The 18961-nt window shown below is 39.1% G+C and overlaps 2 protein-coding genes across 4 annotated transcripts in view; one reads left to right on the plus strand and one right to left on the minus strand.

Annotated features, from left to right (window-relative positions):
- LOC109235659 (autophagy-related protein 2) overlaps positions 1-461 on the plus strand; it is an 18174-nt gene extending 17713 nt beyond the window's left edge. For all 3 annotated transcript variants that reach the window (XM_019401853.1, XM_019401851.1, XM_019401852.1), the window contains one exon: positions 195-461. The gene's annotated coding sequence lies outside the window, so the exon portion shown is untranslated. The remainder of the gene's footprint in view (positions 1-194) is intronic.
- LOC109235660 lies at positions 1448-2812 on the minus strand. Its single transcript, XM_019401854.1, has 2 exons — positions 2266-2812; positions 1448-1786 (listed from the first exon to the last, which is right to left on the minus strand). The coding sequence occupies exons 1-2, from the start codon at positions 2654-2656 to the stop codon at positions 1776-1778; spliced, it is 402 nt and encodes a 133-aa protein (XP_019257399.1). The 5' UTR covers positions 2657-2812; the 3' UTR covers positions 1448-1775.

The following is an 18961-nucleotide window of genomic DNA, read 5'->3' on the forward strand; positions in this document are numbered from 1 at the left end:
AAAAAAAAAAAAAGGTATCTCCAGCTTCTCCTTAGTTATTCAGCTGATTTTTCATTTGTCAATAGCTCTCCTTTCTTCCCCTCTTTTATCTCTTTAATACTGATATCATGTTTGAACGAGTAAACATTATTCATAGTGTTTTTTTCCACCCAGGTAGTTTTAATTGATTTGCTTTGCCTATTGCTTGATGGCAGGTGTACAGATTGTAGGACAATTGTTCAGATTATTTTATTTGAGGAGATAGGTAATCATGTAAATAATGTATATATATATCAGAGTGGTGATCTTATTTTTTGCTCATGTGCCCGACCATGCCATTAGTTTCAATGTCGTATGTGTAGATTGTAAATATATTGGTTCTCTTAGTTTTGATGGCAGAATTGCCATCTCATCTGTACAACATTATTTGTTGTAATTATGTATACGTGTTGCAAAAAAAATAAAAAAAATCATGTGTATCCTTTCTGCCCCCTTTATTTTCTTACCTCTCGTAATTGTGCCCTATATCTCATGATGTATAACAAGAGTTCTTTTCAGAGAGAAACAGGAGTGCTTAGTCTGTAAAATTTACCATCTTTTGGGCTTTTAGCAATACGCGTTCTTGATATACTCTGTCATCAAGGAACCTCGGACTGGTGGTATTTACTGGTAAAATCTTATGTTAATGTCAGGTCAGTACAACTGTATATTGGAGGTTGTGTTGCCCCATGCTTTCGTTTTGTTTATTATGTAGCTTTGATATTTCAATAAATTATTTGTTGAACGTCAAATTCCGGTCCTAGATATTATGCCCATAAAAGGGAAAAAACCTTTTGGATGAAGTCACAGATAAAAATAGTTATTTGGAGTCAGCTGAACGGTCAGATTCCAATTTCATATTGATGCAAAGCCTAAGCATGCGACTTCCGCGAAATGTGAGTTCAAAAGTGAGTGATTTTGTATCTGCTTATTGCATAAGCAATTTATAGTCCTATTTGGATAATAAATAATATGAAATTTGCGAACAAAACAGTTGGGATAGAAAAAAATCGGCATAAGCAGTTTAGAGTCCTGTCTTCAGGCGGCTCTGATGATGTGCCTACAACGAAACTGTGACTTTTCGTTTTGGTGTATATCACTTTCTGGCCAGTGAAAACATGATATTTATGGTGTTTGGGAAATATGGTCACAGTGATATATTTTTGTACATAGAAATGTGCCCTTCCTGATAAAAATGTAATCCTTGTGGTAAAATGGCTAAAGCATTAGTATGGAACTTGTTTTACCTTATTTCTAAGATAGTCTGTTATATTAAACCTTAAAGATCCAAGTAAAATTTCTTAGTGAATTTTTGGACTCAACTTTATCAGAATCTCTCATTTCAAAACTGGCACCATATATCCTCAGAGTTCATTGGATCCTTAGTTGGACACTGTGTGTGTGTGTGAGCGAGAGAGAGAACTAAAAATTGGTACACTATAGAATTATTAGATTAGATTCTATCAAAACAAATAGATATGATTACATCAAAAGTACTTAGAAGCGGAAAATATTTGTACAACGTAAAAACAATCACGACGATGCAGATGTGTACATGGTCCAATTCTCTAAGAGGTGGATATATGATCAAAGAGATCACAAGTTTTCAGTCTCCTAATAGTCAAGAAAATCTCAAAATCTCTAAAAACACCCCGAAACAAGAAAAGAAAAAGAAAAAGAAAAAAGGAACTTCCGTCCTTGTTAGATCCAAGAATTCTACGACATTACCATTTCTTTCTTCTCCCCTCTTCAACCTATCAATTAGCTCCTGAAAGACAAGAAAAGAAAAATTAGGAGGCTGATATATGATATTAAGAAGCTTTACTCCACTGGAATTCAAGTTATATGTGCTGACGGTGTAAAGAAATTATTAGTGTAGTTTAACTTGCGACAACATGTTAGCTACTTTATTATTGTGTTATCAATTAATGCATATGATAGAAATTTATATGTAATTACATTATAAGTGATCTGATTGTATAAACTCTTTCCGTTGCAAATTTCTAAATTCAAATCAATGCACTAGCTCTAATGTTCAGGGGCGTATGTAGTGCACTAAGACCGAGTTTAATTGGACCATAACTTTTGATGCGGAGTAAAAATTTTTATATATAAATTTATTAAAATTGCAAAAATAATATATACGAACTCATAACTAAAAAATATAATGTGTTGAATGCTAAAAAATTTAAAAGCTGAACCCATAGAGTTTAAATTCTGGAACCGCCGCTACAAATATTGGATTACCTGTGATAATGTCATTGAAGAAATCAGGCATCTTTGTCTCTTTATCAGCTTTCTTTGGCTGAATTGGAGCTCTCTTAAAACCAAACCGTTCTTTCCAGCTTCCCTTTCCAATTGGTCGAAATATATCTTCATAATCATCATCATCAGCAGCAAGGAGTTCATCTTTAAGTGTTGTAGACTTAGTGCTATTTTCTCTCAAAGGCAACAATTTACCCTTGAAAAAAACTTCATCTGCTGGAATCATTTTGTAACCAGAGACAGAGAATTCGAAATCCGAAGACACAGGTGCCTCTTTGTAGCCATGTTTTTGCTGAGTATCAGCAAAATCATTTGAGAATGAGATTCTTGGACCCATTGTTGTGCAAATTCCTTGTTGATTTAGGCATGCCATGGACCATTCAAAGGAAAAATAATGTCTCACTAATTTTCAATGTATTACTTTTGAGAAGTCACATGCAGTTTTTCTAGTCTTTATATAGATGGTAACTTGTTCTATCAGTTATCAACTTTTGACTACCAAATATCTTCAAAGGACAATGACCACATTAGTTTACATATTTAAAATTAAATTTTCTATGACTCGCACCTATATAAGCTTGCTCACATTGCCGGTCCCTAGACCGAATAAAAGAAGTGTACTGTTACGATAAGTTGACAATCAACATAAAAACTAAATATGATGAATATTCACAATATAGAATATGTCGGGATGTACTCACGTAGCACTCGTCACATGGCCGATGTAGACAGTGTGATTCATGTAAGCAGTGGCGGATCCAGAAATTTAAAGTTATGGGTGCTAGTCAATAAGAGGAAAAAAAAGTTTAATTATGGGTGCTCGCTCAATATTTGTCCGAATATCTTTTTAATTGCCTAAGCAAATTTACTAATTCTAATCAAGGGTAATGGCGGCTTGAGCACCCACGGTTGCCATGTAGATCCACCACTGCATATAATTAGCGTCCCCAACTTGCTTGGGGTTGGGGTTAGACTCTAGAGATGGATGAATTGTAATCAATGGTTCAACTGAATTCACCAATTTCAACACGGAATATAGTTGTGTGTGTGAGAAAAATCATCAGAACTTGACAAATATCAAATTTGGAGAAGTGTAATAGATTCAGTCGTAAAACAATAAATGTTGAACTCACGGTTCACAAAATTTTGAATCCACTCACTATTCGTAGTTGTTATGTAAATTGTGTGGAGATACATTATGCCACTCAGATCTGTTTATAACTAATTATCATTATCTTTTTAGTTTTCTATTTTTTGCTTCAAAAGTTGTTCATTGAACAACTACTTTTAACTTAATCTAACATTGCAGGCATGTGAATCCATTAAAATAAATCAGATTGCATGTGTTTTCTCCTCTGTTATAAGATAGTGGTATCTATCTGCCACTATTCAAACAAAAAAGACTGAAATAAATTTATCTCGAGACTTATGCTAGATGCATTGAATTAGACGGCAGCTTTTTTGCTCTAATTGTTTACTGTTACTAAATTATTGCTTTCTTTATTGACTATTTACCACTCCAAGATGAAAATGGCAGAAAAAAAAGGAATTTAATATGATTCAAGTAGATTGCGTACTCACCACTTTTTAATAATATGTAAATTTTCATGTATAAACATGCGATTAGGAACCCATAGTAAGAACTAAGAGTCATGTCAGTGACAAATCCACAGTTTAAAATGTTATACTTCCAAAAACCTTAATTATGAAGCAGAACATGTCTGATATTATTGTATTATAAGATCCCATGCATTAATTCTAGCAGAAGAAAATGGTAAAAAGAATTATTTACTTAATAATAATTAACAAGGCCTCACATAATAAATAAAGCAGTATGTAAATGCGGAAAATTTTATTTTGTGTCTCATACAACTGACACTAGTTGTATGAGGCATCTTTTTTGTCTCACAGTTTTGTGGACCCAGATTTTTGTGGACCCAGAAGTGTAAGATTGGGGTCCACAAATTTGTGAGACAAAAAGGAGTCTCGCACAACTAATGTAAGTTGTGCGAGACGCACAATAAAACTTCTCATGTAAATGCCTTTTCTGTACGCAGTTAGACTACCAGGGGCTTCGTCTAATGACGAACAATGTATTGTATTTGGGGTTGAGCCAGGGGCGGATCTCAATGGCTGGTTGCGGGTTCACCAGAATCTAGTAATCTTTGTCGAAACCTTCTATCTATTAAATATTTATAAATATTTGACTGAATCCAGTTATTATTGTAGAACTCATTAACTTCAAATTCTGAGTCTTGGTAGAGCAGATTATTATGAACTATTTTTGATGTGGACTATATGAGGCGAAATAAATAAGTAAATGAATAAAAATATAAATAAATAAAATCAAAGAGCTTACGGCAATTTCCTAATCTAAAGGCGAGGAAAATGGTACTTTGAATTTTAGCGTCGATTTCTTCGTCAATTTTTTGTCTTTTCACATCTTGTTTCTTTGAAGTAGACAAGGGGATTTTTCTTTTTCGTTAGATTTGTTGGAGATTTCCGGAGGCGAACGCACCATACATTTTAGATGCGGAGCATAAATATGCATGTGAAAAATTATTACTAGAATATCAACAAAATATTATAAATTTCTCACCGCGTTTAAAATTAAAAATTATAAAGAATTAATCCAAATAGCAGCTCACCTAATCTCTTAAACTCAAAATAGCCGGCGAATATGTATAATATATGTATAACTGTGATAATCAATTTATAATCTACGTATACCGGCAGAATGGTGTTGCTCTCGGGATTGCTTGTTTTGATCCAGATAAAACCTGTTCATTTTCAAATATAGCCAGTTAATCTCAAGCTGGAAATGCTTAATTTCTACGTTTGAAATCTATAAATTGCTTTTCTCCGTTGCTTCTGGCTTTTTCCACTATTGTTAATGTTATCCCTCTTATTATGAATTCGCTATGACTTTCTGGGAAGGTATCCACTTTAAAATTATTTACATTTTGTTTGTTTCATAATTCCGAAAAGCCACCTAAAGTTCTTAAATCAGTAAAATATAATATACTGTGTCATTAAAAATGAATCTAAGCTGCACTCAGATTGACTTCTCATTGGTAAAATTTACGATCCCATTTTTGTGGCCGTAATTTAGGGAAGAAATATGAGTTAGCATTAACCTATCCTTATTTTTATTAGAGACCAGAGAGTCATTTCTTTCCGTTTTGACAACATTAAGGGATCACTCAGTTGAATGATAAGGGATCATTCAGGAAATACTTACTTCACTAGCACTCAATATTTATATCAAATAAATTATTAATTAAAGTATAAATATGTATAATCACTTAATCATAACTAAGGTGTAATAAATATATAATAAGTAAAAAAGATGAGTATATATTTTATATTTATTGATTTGATATAAGGAAATTTTACCTCCTATTTATTATAAATAAAAACTCTTTTAAATTATTATTTTCTATAGCTACCTATTAGATTTTATAGCAAAATAAGTATTTATGGTCACTTCCTACCGTTAAGCCATTAAATACGCTGTGTAATATTTCTCTCTCTCATTCTTTCAGTTTATTCTATCCCAAAATCACCTCATAGTATCTTATTTCTCTCTCCACGATCTCTCTCTCCTCTCTCCTCTCTCTAGGGGGCATGGAGACCTAGCAGCTGCCATGGGCGTTTTCAATATTTTTTGCTCCAAATTTCTCTCCAGCTCTCTCCTTAATTATCAGCGCCATTGTCTCCCCCAATTTCCAATATTTTTTGCTCAAAAAAACTGTGGTAAGTGTTAAGGTTTTTGACCGGTTAAAGCTTCTTCTTTTTCTCTTAAACAGTTTTTTTAAATATTCATCAATGTTGGGTTTTCTGCAGAATACTCACTAAAGCACTCAATTTCGAAGGGCCATCTTTCGATTTGCAAATCACTCAAGAGGAACCTGTATTTGCAGGTTCATCATCAACCATTGAAGTCGAAAGGAGAACAAAAATACGCAACCTAATTGTAGATGTATTTATATGTATTCGAGTCCGAATACATTGATTTTTAGTTTGTACAGTGATTTTCTCTTCTTGTATTTAGATGTATTTATATGTATTCGATAAGGCATACACTGATTTTTATTTTGTACAATGATGTATTTATATGTATTTGAGTTCTTACAATAACATTTTTAAATACATTGTTAGTTCTATCATTTTGATATTATTGATCAATTAGTTATACATTCAATCTAACTGTATTCATCTGTATTTTCAACCTAACTGTATCCAACTGTACTTAAAACAACAATACAGTGAAAATACAGTAAAATATATTTTACTCGCAATACAAATAGAAAATCAATGACAACCAATGGAATATACTCAATAAAGCAATAATACCATGTATTAAGAATAAATAAAATATTGTGAGTACAAAAATAAACTTGAATACATTGAACACAATTGTTAGATACAACAAAATACAAGCACTAGGGTTATTATGAAATATGCAGTCAGTAGGTTACTATTACAGGTTGTATCCGGCATAAATACATGATGTATTCATATACAGAAAACCGAATACAAGCACTAGGTTTATTATGAACCTCGAACAATGTCAGGAAAAAAAAAAATACTCGAACTGTCTCAGAAAAAAAAGGGACCGAAACTCTGAAGAATGCTCTATTTTTTGGTGTTTAGCGTATGATAAATCTTCTCATTAATTGAATTGATAATGTTGTGTGTTATAATTGATTTAGGTTAGTTATATTAGGAGTCTATCCCATTAAATTAGCAGCTTTCCGTTATTAAACAACTGGAGAGACCTATTATTACGTTGTATTCATGAATACATGGTATGAACACATGTGAATACGACGGCTGAGCTCGACTACCCTATTTTTTAACCGATTTTTGCTGCTGTATTCATGAATACAGTAGCTCGAATACATTACCATAACAACTGAAAGGTAGCTACAGAAAATAATTATGTATATGATAGCTATAGAAAATTAATAGCCACTAAACAATAGTCATTTCTAAAAATTCCTCTTTATATAAACGTTTGATGTACATTTTGAGATGGGCTTGAGGGAGAGGAAGTTGATCTGACTTTACTAAACGTGCTAGAGAGAAAATAAACATATTGCAAAATAGGGCATTCTTATATTACGAGTAAAAAGACAAAATTTGTTCACAATATGGGAGACCACATGGCCATCAAACCAAACCTCTCTTAGTAAATTAGTCTTGTCTTAATCTCGGAAAGCTTTTTTCTTCACAGTTTTTGTCTTAGAAATAAGCCACCTGTTGAGCATACATTCAAAGATTCCACCTGAAGCACCTTTCTGATGAAGATAAACCATGTGATGATCAATTTGGCCATCCATGAAATTGGAATCTTTATTTTTATATTTTTACCTTTTTGTATCATAATATTAATTACACTAGTCAATGAAATACTTAAACCAGTCTTACTCTTTTTGTGACTCTCTAAGCAGAAAGGTTCACGAGAACATGTGCAATGCCAGTTAGGCCTAAGGAGATAACTCCAATCTTGTTGTGCTGTAGAAAATTGTAATTACGGCAACCACCTTATCAATAACATCTTAACTTTAATGGTTTCATTTGTCGGCACAACTTTTACACAGTCCTACTGACTATAGAGATTTCAGTATCTAAAGTGCCAGGGCGGAGATAGAAGTTCAGATACGAGTTCCGTCGATGTTATTAGCTTTTGCTTAAATAGTGTATTTGTGTTTAAAACAAATTCGACTTAGAATCCAATATAACCAATAAAATTATCGTCTAAAATCCAGAACCCATAAAGTTAAAAATTTTGGTTTTGCCTTTGTAAAAAGAGGCTTTCACAAGTTTTTAGAGCATGTATTATGCCTTAGAAAAGGAAAAGATTATCAATACTTGGTTCTAAAGGTTGCCAATTTAGTGGTTGTAGTAGTCCACTGTAGTGTGCTTCACATGTTATGCATAGTTGTGTGTTGACCACCTTTTTGCACAGACATTGTGCTTTTCAGATCCCCAGTGGATTAGCTTAATAGGCAAAAAGATATGTAGAAATGGGTAGTTAAAGATTAAATGCACTTTGTACCTCCATAACATCTTGGGGAGGCCATATGCAGCCCTTATAATTTGGAAACTTTTGCAGCAATAGAATAACAACATGCTTTCTTGGCTAATATTGTTTGCTTGGGTAGAAATTTTTGATTTTAAGATATAAGTATATTTTGTGTTGGCAACAAAAGTTTCAAGAATTTCGGATTTTAAAAAAAAACCAAATTAATGTCACACCTAAGTTTTGAACCTATTACTTAAAGCAAATTTTGAACTCCTTTTGGACTGTATTAGAATCTTGGGTTCCTCATGTCAAGTGGATTCAACGCCCATTAATATCACTTAAACCTCTTGCGTGCGGAGTCGGATCCAAGATTTGAAGTTTATGAATTCCTATAGCAATCTCACGTTAATATACTAGGATCACAGTCAAATATTTATAAATAATTAATATACATACAAGGTCTTGGCAAAAGCTACTGGTTCCCGGTAACTCGCATCATTGCCTCTAGATCCGCCACCGCTTGCCTGAACCTAGCTCTACCCCTGCTGGCTGCTTCAGCATCAGAAAAATGAGAAATCAATCAAAATGGACCTGAATTGAATCATCACTGTAGCATTACTTTGGGTTCTCACAGTCACACCTTTGTTAGGTATCTGTTGTTTGGGCCAATAACACATCTCTTATGCATATTCGTTGGGCCCATATTCTTTTCAGCAGCTTTAATCAGATGGCTCTTCTTTGGCAGTCGATTAAATTTTCATCTACATCTCTATGAGGTGAAAAATAATATATTACTAGCTTGTTTGGCCAAGCTTCTCCAAAAGTATTTCTTTTTTTTTTTTCAAAAAAGAAGTCTTTATTTCTAAGTTGAAGTGTTTGGCCAAGCTTTTAGTGTTTTTGAGAATCAGTTGGAGAAGTACAAAAAAGTAACTTCTTTCCATAAACAAGGAAACAGGAAATAGAGATAGAGGGAGACGCCAGGGCCTGCGGATGCCTGCAGGTCTACCTTGGGTCTCCGGGTGGACTGAAGGAAGTACTCCAACTACTGTACGAAAGCTGCTCCAGGATCTGCACACAGTGCAGAGTGTAGTATCAGCACAACCGACCCCATGTGCTGGTAAGTGCCTAGCCTAACCTCGACGAAGTAGTGACGAGGCTAGGACCAGAATACCAAATAAGCCTGTGCAATTTAACTATATACAGCGGAAAAGAAGAACAGTAATATACGGTCGAGTATGGGGGGGGGGGGGGGGAATATGCTGCGGGGTACAACAAGTATCAACAGGAAACCAACAATTTAATGTAGAGAAACCGTAACTCAGTTATCAATAAAAATTAGGAAATCAAAGACAAGTGCACGGCATCACCCTTCGTGCTTTAACACTTTCTCACCAAAATAGTACACGGCATCACCCTTCGTGCTTTACACTCTTCCTCACCCAAGCAACAATCACAAGGCAAATAGGGTAAGGCAATCCATAACATCGAAATAAAATCAAGTAACAACAGAAAATCAGTAAATAAACGTAAAGGACAACATAACACAATTATCGGCAAGAATCAGGAAAATCAAGGACAAGTGCACGGCATCACCCTTCGTGCTTTTACTCTCGTCCTCACCATAAGAATCAATATAAATTGCACGGCATCACCCTTCGTGCTTTTACTCTCATCCTCACCATGAAATCAATATAATAGGCACGGAATGGTACATCGTGCGGCACGACATCACCCTTCGTGCTTTACACTCTTTCCTCACAAAAACAACGCACGACATCACCCTTCGTGCCTTAACTCTCTTCCTCACCCAAACAACAATCACAAATAATGGGGCAAGGGAATAAATGAAAATACAATAAGAATCCCGGCAAGGGAGCAACAATTCAACAATTAGGTCCCGGCAAGGGAACATCATCAATAACATCAACATCCCGGCAAGAGAGATAACAAATAAAGCAACAATAGCCCGGCAAAAGGGGCAACATAATGATCTCTTCTCTTTCTCACTTTTACTTCACAATCCTCTTCGCAACTCGAGCCAATGCTCTAACGGTTCAATTATCACTTATGCTTTCACAATTTATCTCACATCTCGTGGCAGGCGTGCCACCCGCTCCCATTTCATCATATCTTGTGGTAGGCGTACCACCCGCTCCCAGTTACAACCAACAATAATCACAAGGAATCACGGCAAGGGAACAAAATAACATAATAACTTTCCGGCAAGGGAACAATGATGATAACATGTGAGGCATAATAAACCACAACGGAGTCATAACAAATTATAACACAAGATTCACGGGCATGCTTGACACCAACGTATAGATACTCGTCACCATGCCTATACGTCGTACTCCACAATTAGCACGTAGCAAATAGACACAACTCCTAATCCCTCAAGCTAAGGTTAGACCAAACACTTACCTCGAACTTCCACAGTCAACTCAAGCCTCAAATACCGCCTTTCCTTTCGAATTTGGCTCCAACACAATCGTATCTATGCATAATCGATTCAATAACATCAATAAATGCTAAACAATTCGATTCCAATGCTTAATTATAGCTTTCTAATCATTCTTCCCAAAAACCCAAAAATCGACCCCGAGCCCGCTTGGTCAAAACACGAGGTTCGGACCAAAATCAAATTACCCGTTCACCCACGAGCCCAAATATATAATTATTTTCAAAATTCGACCCCAAAACGAGGTCTAAATCACAATTAATCAAAAAGCCCTAGTTCTACCCAAATCCCTAATTTTCTACCCTTATTCACATGATTTAGGCATCTAATGGGTGTTAATGGAAATTGAAGAAAATGAGTCTAAGACTACATACCTATGAATTTGTGATGAAATCCTCTTTCAAAAATTGCCCAATTTGGTGTTAAGATGAAGAAGTTATGAAATTTTGAGTAAATCCCGAAATGCTACTGTTTTCTGGTCTTTTAAAATAGCTGGGCAAAATTGCCCTTCGCGTTCGCGACGGGCACCTCGCGTTCGCGATGGGTCAGGCTGGGTAAGCCTTCGCGTTCGCGGACAACGGCTCGCGTTCGTGGAGTAGGAACTCCTCGAGCCTTGCGTTCGCGTGCTAAGGACCGCGTTCGCGATGAACAAATTGGTGACCCCTCCCCTCAACCTTATGCGTTAGCGAGTGGAGGGACGCGTTCGCGAAGGGTCTCCCCCCCTCAGCTTCACGTTCGCGTCTCAACCTTCGCGTTCGCGAAGAAGAAAATGGGCTCCTGGGATTTTTGCCTTACGCGTTCGCGAGTGGTTCCACGCGAACGCGAATGGTAAAATCCCTGGGCACTAACAGCAGAAACCTGCAACTTTTCTTAAGTCAAAAACCTCCCGAAACACATCCGAAACACACCCCAACCCTCGGGGCTCCTAACCAAACATAGGTACTAACTCAACAACATCATACGAACTTACCGTGCGATCAAATCGCCAAAATAACCTCAATAACAATGAATCAAACCTCAAAAATCAAGAACTTTTCTCAAATTTCATCAAGTATCAAATTTAGCAATTTAGGTCCGAATCACGTCAAACGATGTCCGTTTTTCACCAAATTTTACAGAAACATCTTAAATCATATATAAGACCTGTACCGGGCGCCGGAACCAAAATACGGGCCCGATACCAACACGTTCTAATCAAATTTCATTTGAAATTTCCTTAAACAATTTCAGAAAACAATTTCCTTCCAAAAATTCATTTCTCGGGCTTGGGACCTCGGAATTCGATTTCGGGCATACGCCCAGATCCCATATTTTCCTGCGGACCCTCCGGGACCGTCAAATCACGGGTCCGGGTCCGTTTACCCAAAACGTTGACCGAAGTCAAATTAACTCATTTTATAGCCAAATTTTACCATTTTTCACAGATTTTCATATTTAAGCTTTCCGGCTACGCGCCCGGACTATGCACACAAATCGAGGTGACTCTAAATGAGGTTTTCAAGGCCTCGGAAACATAGAATTTAATTTTGTGACGACCCAAAGGGTCATCACCTATTTTAATTGAATTCTGTATCTCTGAGGCCTTGAAAACCTTATTTAGAGTCGCCTCGATTTGCGTGCACAGTCCGGGCGCGTAGCCAGAAAGCTTAAATATGAAATTCTGTGAAAAATGCTAAGTTTTGATGTTAAAATGAATAAATTTGACTTTGGTCAACATTTTGGGCAAACAGACCCGGACCCGTGATTTGACGGTCCCGGAGGGTCCGTAGGAAAATATGGGACTTGGGCGTATGCCTTGAATTGAATTCCGAGGTCCCAAGCCCGAGAAATGAATTTTTTTGTAAAATTGTTTTCTGGAATTGTTTAAAGAAATTTGAAATGAAAATTGATTAGAACGTGTTGGTATCGGGCCCGTATTTTGGTTTCGGCGCCCGGTACAGGTCTTATATATGGTTTAAGTCATTACTGGGAAATTTGGTTGAAAACGGACGTCGTTTGACGTGATTCGGACCTAAATTGGAAAATTTGATGTTTCATGAAGTTTGAAAGAATTCTTGAATTTTGAGGTTCAATTCGATGTTTATGATGTTATTTTGGCGATTTGATCGCACGAATAAGTCCGTAGGATGTTTTTGAGGTTTTTGTATATTGGGTTTGGAGCCCCGAGGGCTCGGGTGAGTTTCGGATAGACCACGGGTTGCATTTTTTAACTTGAAATCTGCTGGTATAAACTGACCTGCAGGCTTCGCATTTGCGAAGCCAGCCTGGAAAATGCGAAGATGGGACCTGGACAGGCCTGGTCACAAATGCGACAAATTGGTTCGCAAATGCGACCAATTGGTTCGCAAATGCGGAGGTCCTCTAGTCAGCCTGGGGTCGCAAATGCGACCCTGTGTTCGCAATTCCCCAGTCGCAAATGCGACTTTTGCTTCGCAAATGCCAAGGTCCAGACATTTCAAAGGGTTCGCAAATGCGAACCCTGTTTCGCAAATGCGAACCCTGTTTCGCATTTCCCACATCTGCAGAAGTCGGGGTTCGCATTTCCCATAACTGAGACCTGCAATTTTTACACGTAAACGATTTTGAGCCCCATTTTTCATATTTTCTCAAACCCAAACACACTTAGGCGACTTTTCAAGCACAAGTCTTCTTCCAAATCAATTGTAAGTTAGTTTTTACTCATTTCTTTCAATTATTAACATCTTTTAACATGATTTCAACCTAAAATCAAAGATTTTCATGGGGAAAATTGGGTGTTTTGGGTAGAACCTAGGTTTTTCAAAAATTGGGGATTTGGACCTCAATTTGAGGTCCGATTTCAAAACAAATTACATATTTGAGTTTGTGGGGGAATGGGTTATCGAGTTTTGGTTTGAACCTCGGGTTTTGACCACGTGGGCTCGGGGGCAATTTTTGACTTTTTGAGTAAAACTTTGGAAAACTCATTTTCATGCATTGGGGTTGATTTATTTAGCGTTTATTGATGTAATTAAGTAATTTGTGATTAGATACGAGCGAATTGGCGGTGGAATCAAGGGGTAAAGCTATAATTGAGACTTGAGTTGTGTTCAAGGCATCGAGGTAAGTGTTTGGTCTAACCTTAGCTTGAGGGACTAGGAGTTGAGTCCTATTTTCTATGTGGTATGAGTCGTGTACGATGTATAGGCATGGTGACGAGTATCTATACGTTGGTGTCTAGCATGACCGTGAGTCCTTATATTGTGAATACCTTGATTTCATTGTATTCTTCATGCTTTGGTGATGATTTCTAGTTGTTGTAAAAAGTTTGTGGAAGGAATTGAGACCTTTGAACATCATGGAGCATTGGCTCGAGTTATATTATGAATTATGAAAGTATATAAGATGATTGAACCCGTTGGAGCATTGGCTCAAATGGTAAAGTGAGTTATGAAATAAAAGTGAAAGCAAAAGAGAAAGAGTTATTAAATTGTTCCCTTGCCGGGATATTTGTTGCTTTGTGAATTATCTCCCTTGCCGGGATGTTGAGATTGTTAATGTTATACCCTTGCCGGGATTTAATTGGTTAATTGTGTTCCCTTGCCGGGATTTCTATTATTGTTTTGTTTATTCCCTTGCCCCTTGTTTGTGATCATTTCTTGGTGAGGACGAGAGTAAAAGCACGAAGGGTGATGCCGTGCATTTATTGATTTCTGGGTTAGGTTGCTTCTTTCGTTACTTGATGACTTTTATTCGGAGTTGTTAACTTTTCCCACACCATGCTCCCCCTCCCATATTGGTTAGCTATCTCTGTGTCTCTGTTCCGCTGTATATATATAACTGCACAGGTTTATGTGTTAGTCTGGTCTAGCCTCGTCACTACTTCGCCGAGGTTAGGCTAGGCACTTACCAGCACATGGGGTCGGTTGTGCTGATACTACACTCTGTGCTCTTTTGCACAGATCCAGGCCTCGGAGTAGCATTTGGTCATCAGCAGTAGATTGGGAGCTATCCTTCAGTCCGAGACTCCGAGGTAGCCCTGCTGGCGTTCGCAGGCCCGGCGTCTCTTCTATCAGTTTTATGTTCTGTTGTCATTTGTACTCGAGACAGACTATGTTCTTTTCTTTTAAACACTTATTTGTAGGAATCCTAGACAGTCCGTGGATGTGTGACACCAGGTTCTGGTTAGAGGCATGTGTTGGTCTTCAGGATATTTTGGTTTTATATTTTATTTAAGACTTCCGCTAAATTTCTTATTCCGCTGTTATTTAATTGTTTATTTTTGGTTAATTTAATTGGTTAAAAAGGAATTAAAAACAAAAAGAGTTAATGATTTCTAAGATCGTGGCTTGCCTAGCTTCTACGAGTAGGCGCCATCACGACTCCCGAGGGTGGGAAATCCGGATCGTGACAAGTTGGTATTAGAGCTCTAGGTTACATAAGTCTCACAATTCACGGACAAGCTTAGTAGAATCTGAGGGATCGATACGGAGACGTCTGTATTTATCCCCAGAGGCTACAGAGTTAGGAAAAGTTTCACATTTGTTCTTTCTTGTCGTGCGGTTTGGTTTCTCAATGCTAATTGAAATTCTACTCTGTTCTTTCGCAGATGGCGAGAACACGCGCTTCCTCATCTACCTTCAGCGGTGCATCTACTGAGGATCCCCAGGATTATCTGGACAGCTGCCACGAGGTTCTTCAGAACATGGGTATTGTTGAGACCAATGGGGTTGATTTCGCTACATTTTGCTTGTCTGGATCCGCCAAGACTTGGTGGAGGGATTATTGCTTAGCTAGACCAGCAGGATCGCCAGCCTTGACCTGGGAGCAGTTCAAGCAGCTATTTCTGGAGAAGTTTCTCCCTATTACACAGCGAGAGGCCTATCAGAGGCAGTCCGAGCGTCTCCAGCAGGGATCCATGACAGTCACCCAGTACGAGACCAGGTTTATTGATTTGGCTCGCCATGCTCTTATTATAATTCCCACTGAGAGGGAGAGAGTGAGACGGTTTATTGATGGACTCATCCAGCCGATTCGTCTCCAGATGGCCAGAGAGGCTAGGAGTGAGATATCTTTCCAGGAGGCGGCCAATGTGGCCCGGAGGATTGAGATGGTATTGTCACAGGGGAGTGGTCATAGGGCAGACAAGAGACCCCGTCAGTCAAGCAGGTTCAGTGGTGCCTCGTCTGGAGGCAGAGATTCGTATGAAAGGGGTCATCCTCCTAGGCCCTTTCAGTCGGCTCTTCAGGTTTCTCACGGTGCTTCTGGTAGCCGTGGTCCTCAGACGCACTATTCTGATCAGCAGCCCCACAGTGCACTGCCAGCTCCTATCAATGCACCGCCGCTTCAGAGTTTTCGTGGTGGTCATTCAGGTCGACAGGGCCAGCAGACTTAGCAGCCGAGGGCTTGTTACACTTGAGGTGACACGGGTCATATTGCCAGATTTTGCCCTCGAGCACCGAGCAGTTCTCAGCACCAGGGTTCTCGTGCCATGGTTCAGGCACCAGGTGTTCCACAGCCCGCCCAACCAACTAGAGGTGGGGTAGAGGTGCTAGAGGTGGAGGTAGAGGTCCTAGAGGTGGAGCTCAGACCGCCAGATGTGGAGGCCAGCCAGCAGCAGGCCGTCCTAGAGAGGTAGATCAGAGTGGTGGGGCCCAGCCCCGATGTTATGCTCTTCAGGCCAGGCTCGAGGCTGAGGCTTTAGATGCAGTTATTACAGGTACGGTTCTGGTTTGTGATAGAGATGCTTCAGTGTTGTTTGATTCGGGGTCTACGTATTCGTATGTGTCATCTTATTTTGTCCCGTACATGGTCATGCCTAGTGATGCATTGGGTGTTCCTGTTTATGTGTCTACACCGGTAGGTGTTTCTATCGTGGTCGATCGAGTTCATCGTTCTTGTGTTGTAGTGATTGGGGGTCTTGAGACTCGTGTAGATTTGTTGCTTTTAGACATGGTTGACTTTGATATTATATTGGGGATGGATTGGTTATCACCTTACCACGCTATCTTGGACTGTCATGCCAAAACTGTGACCTTAGCTTTACTGGGTATGCCTCGTTTAGAGTGGAGAAGGACTCCTGGTCATTCTACCCGCAGTGTTATATCATATGTGAAGGCTCGGCGTATGGTCGAGAAGGGGTGCTTGGCCTATTTAGCCTATGTTCGTGATTCTAGTGCTAAGGTTCCCTCTATTGATTCTGTACCTGTTGTTTGTGAGTTTCCTGATTTTTTCCCTTCAGACCTGCCGGGTATGCCACTCGACAGGGATATTGACTTCTGCATTGATCTGGTTCTGGGCACTCAGCCCATTTCTATTCCGCCATATCGTATGGCCCCGCCGGAGTTAAAGGAGTTAAAGGAACAGTTGCAGGATTTGCTTGAGAAGGGTTTCATTAGACCCAGTGTTTCACCTTGGGGTGCGCCGGTGTTGTTTGTTAAAAAGAAGGATGGGTCGATGAGAATGTGTATTGATTACCGGCAATTGAATAAGGTAACAATCAAGAATAAGTATCCACTGCCGAGGATTGATGATTTGTTTGACCAGCTTCAGGGTGCCAGGGTATTTTCCAAGATTGACTTGCGATCTGGCTGCCATCAGTTAAGGATTAGGGCATCTGATGTCCCTAAGATAGCTTTCCGCACTCGGTACGGGCATTATGAGTTCTTGGTTATGTCATTCGGGTTGACAAATGCCCCAACAGCTTTTATGGACTTGATGAACCGAGTGTTCAGGCCTTATTTGGACTCGTTCCTGATAGTCTTTATTGATGATATATTGCTATATTCCCGCAGCCAAGAGGAGCACGAGCAGCACCTTAGAGTGGTTCTTCAGACTCTGAGGGATAGTCAGTTATATGCAAAGTTCTCCAAGTGTGAATTCTGGTTGGGTTCACTTACATTTCTGGGTCATGTTGTATCAGCAGAGGGTATTCAGGTGGACCCAAAGAAGGTTGAGGCAGTCAAGAACTGGCCTAGACCAGCATCAACTACAGATATTCGGAGTTTCATGGGATTGGCAGGCTACTATTGTCGGTTCGTGGAAGGGTTTTCATCTATTGAAGCCTCGATGACCAGATTGACCTAGAAGGGTGCCCAGTTCAGATGGCCGGATGAGTGTGAGACGAGCTTTTAGAAGCTCAAGACAGCTCTGACTACGGCACCGGTGTTGGTTTTGCCCACATGTTCAGGGCCTTATACAGTCTATTGTGATGCTTCCCGTGTTGGGCTTGGAGCAGTGTTGATGCAGGATGGCAAAGTCATTGCCTATGCTTCGAGGCAGTTGAAGATTTATGAGAAGAACTATCCGGTTCATGACTTGGAGTTGGCATCCATGTTCACGCATTGAAGATCTGGAGGCATTATCTGTATGGCGTGGCATGTGAGGTGTTCACGGATCACAAGAGTCTTCAGTATTTGTTCAAGCAAAAGGAGTTGAATTTGAGGCAGAGGAGGTGGTTGGAGTTGTTGAAGGATTATGATATCACCATTTTATATCATCTGGGAAAGGCCAATGTGGTGGCCGATTCTTTGAGTAGGAAGTAAGCCAGTATGGGCAGTCTTGCTTATATTCCGGTCGGTGAGAGGCCGCTTGCTTTGGATGTTCAGGCTTTAGCTAATCAATTCGTGAGACTGGATGTTTCTGAGCCCAGTCATGTGCTAGCTTGCACAGTCGCTCGTTCTTCATTATTGGAGCGTATCCGTAATTGACAGTATGATGATCCCCATTTGTGTGTCCTTAGAGACACGGTGCAGCGCGGAGATGCCAGGCAGGTTACCTTAGATGATGATGGAGTTTTGAGATTGCAGGGTCGAGTATGTGTGCCTATGTGGATGGGCTCCGAGAGGTGATATTGGAGGAGGCCCATAGCTCCCGGTACTCTATTCATCCGGGCGCCGCGAAGATGTATCATGATATGCGGCAGCATTACTGGTGGCGTAAAATGAAGAAGGATATCGTTGCATATGTGGCTCGTTGTTTGAATTGTCAGCAGGTTAAGTACGAGCATCAGAGACCTGGTGGTTTATTTCAGAGGATTGAGATTCCCGAGTAGAAGTGGGAGCGGATCAGTATGGACTTCGTCTTACTGAACTTCCGCTGACTCGAAAGAAGTTCGACGCAGTTTGGGTCATTGTTGATAGGCTGACCAAGTCAGCACATTTCATTCCTGTGGCAGTCTCCTATTCATCCGAGAGGTTAGCTGAGATCTATATTCGGGAGATTGTTCG

The sequence above is a fragment of the Nicotiana attenuata genome, chromosome 12, assembly GCF_001879085.1.
Source record: "Nicotiana attenuata strain UT chromosome 12, NIATTr2, whole genome shotgun sequence".
Taxonomy (NCBI): domain Eukaryota; kingdom Viridiplantae; phylum Streptophyta; class Magnoliopsida; order Solanales; family Solanaceae; genus Nicotiana; species Nicotiana attenuata.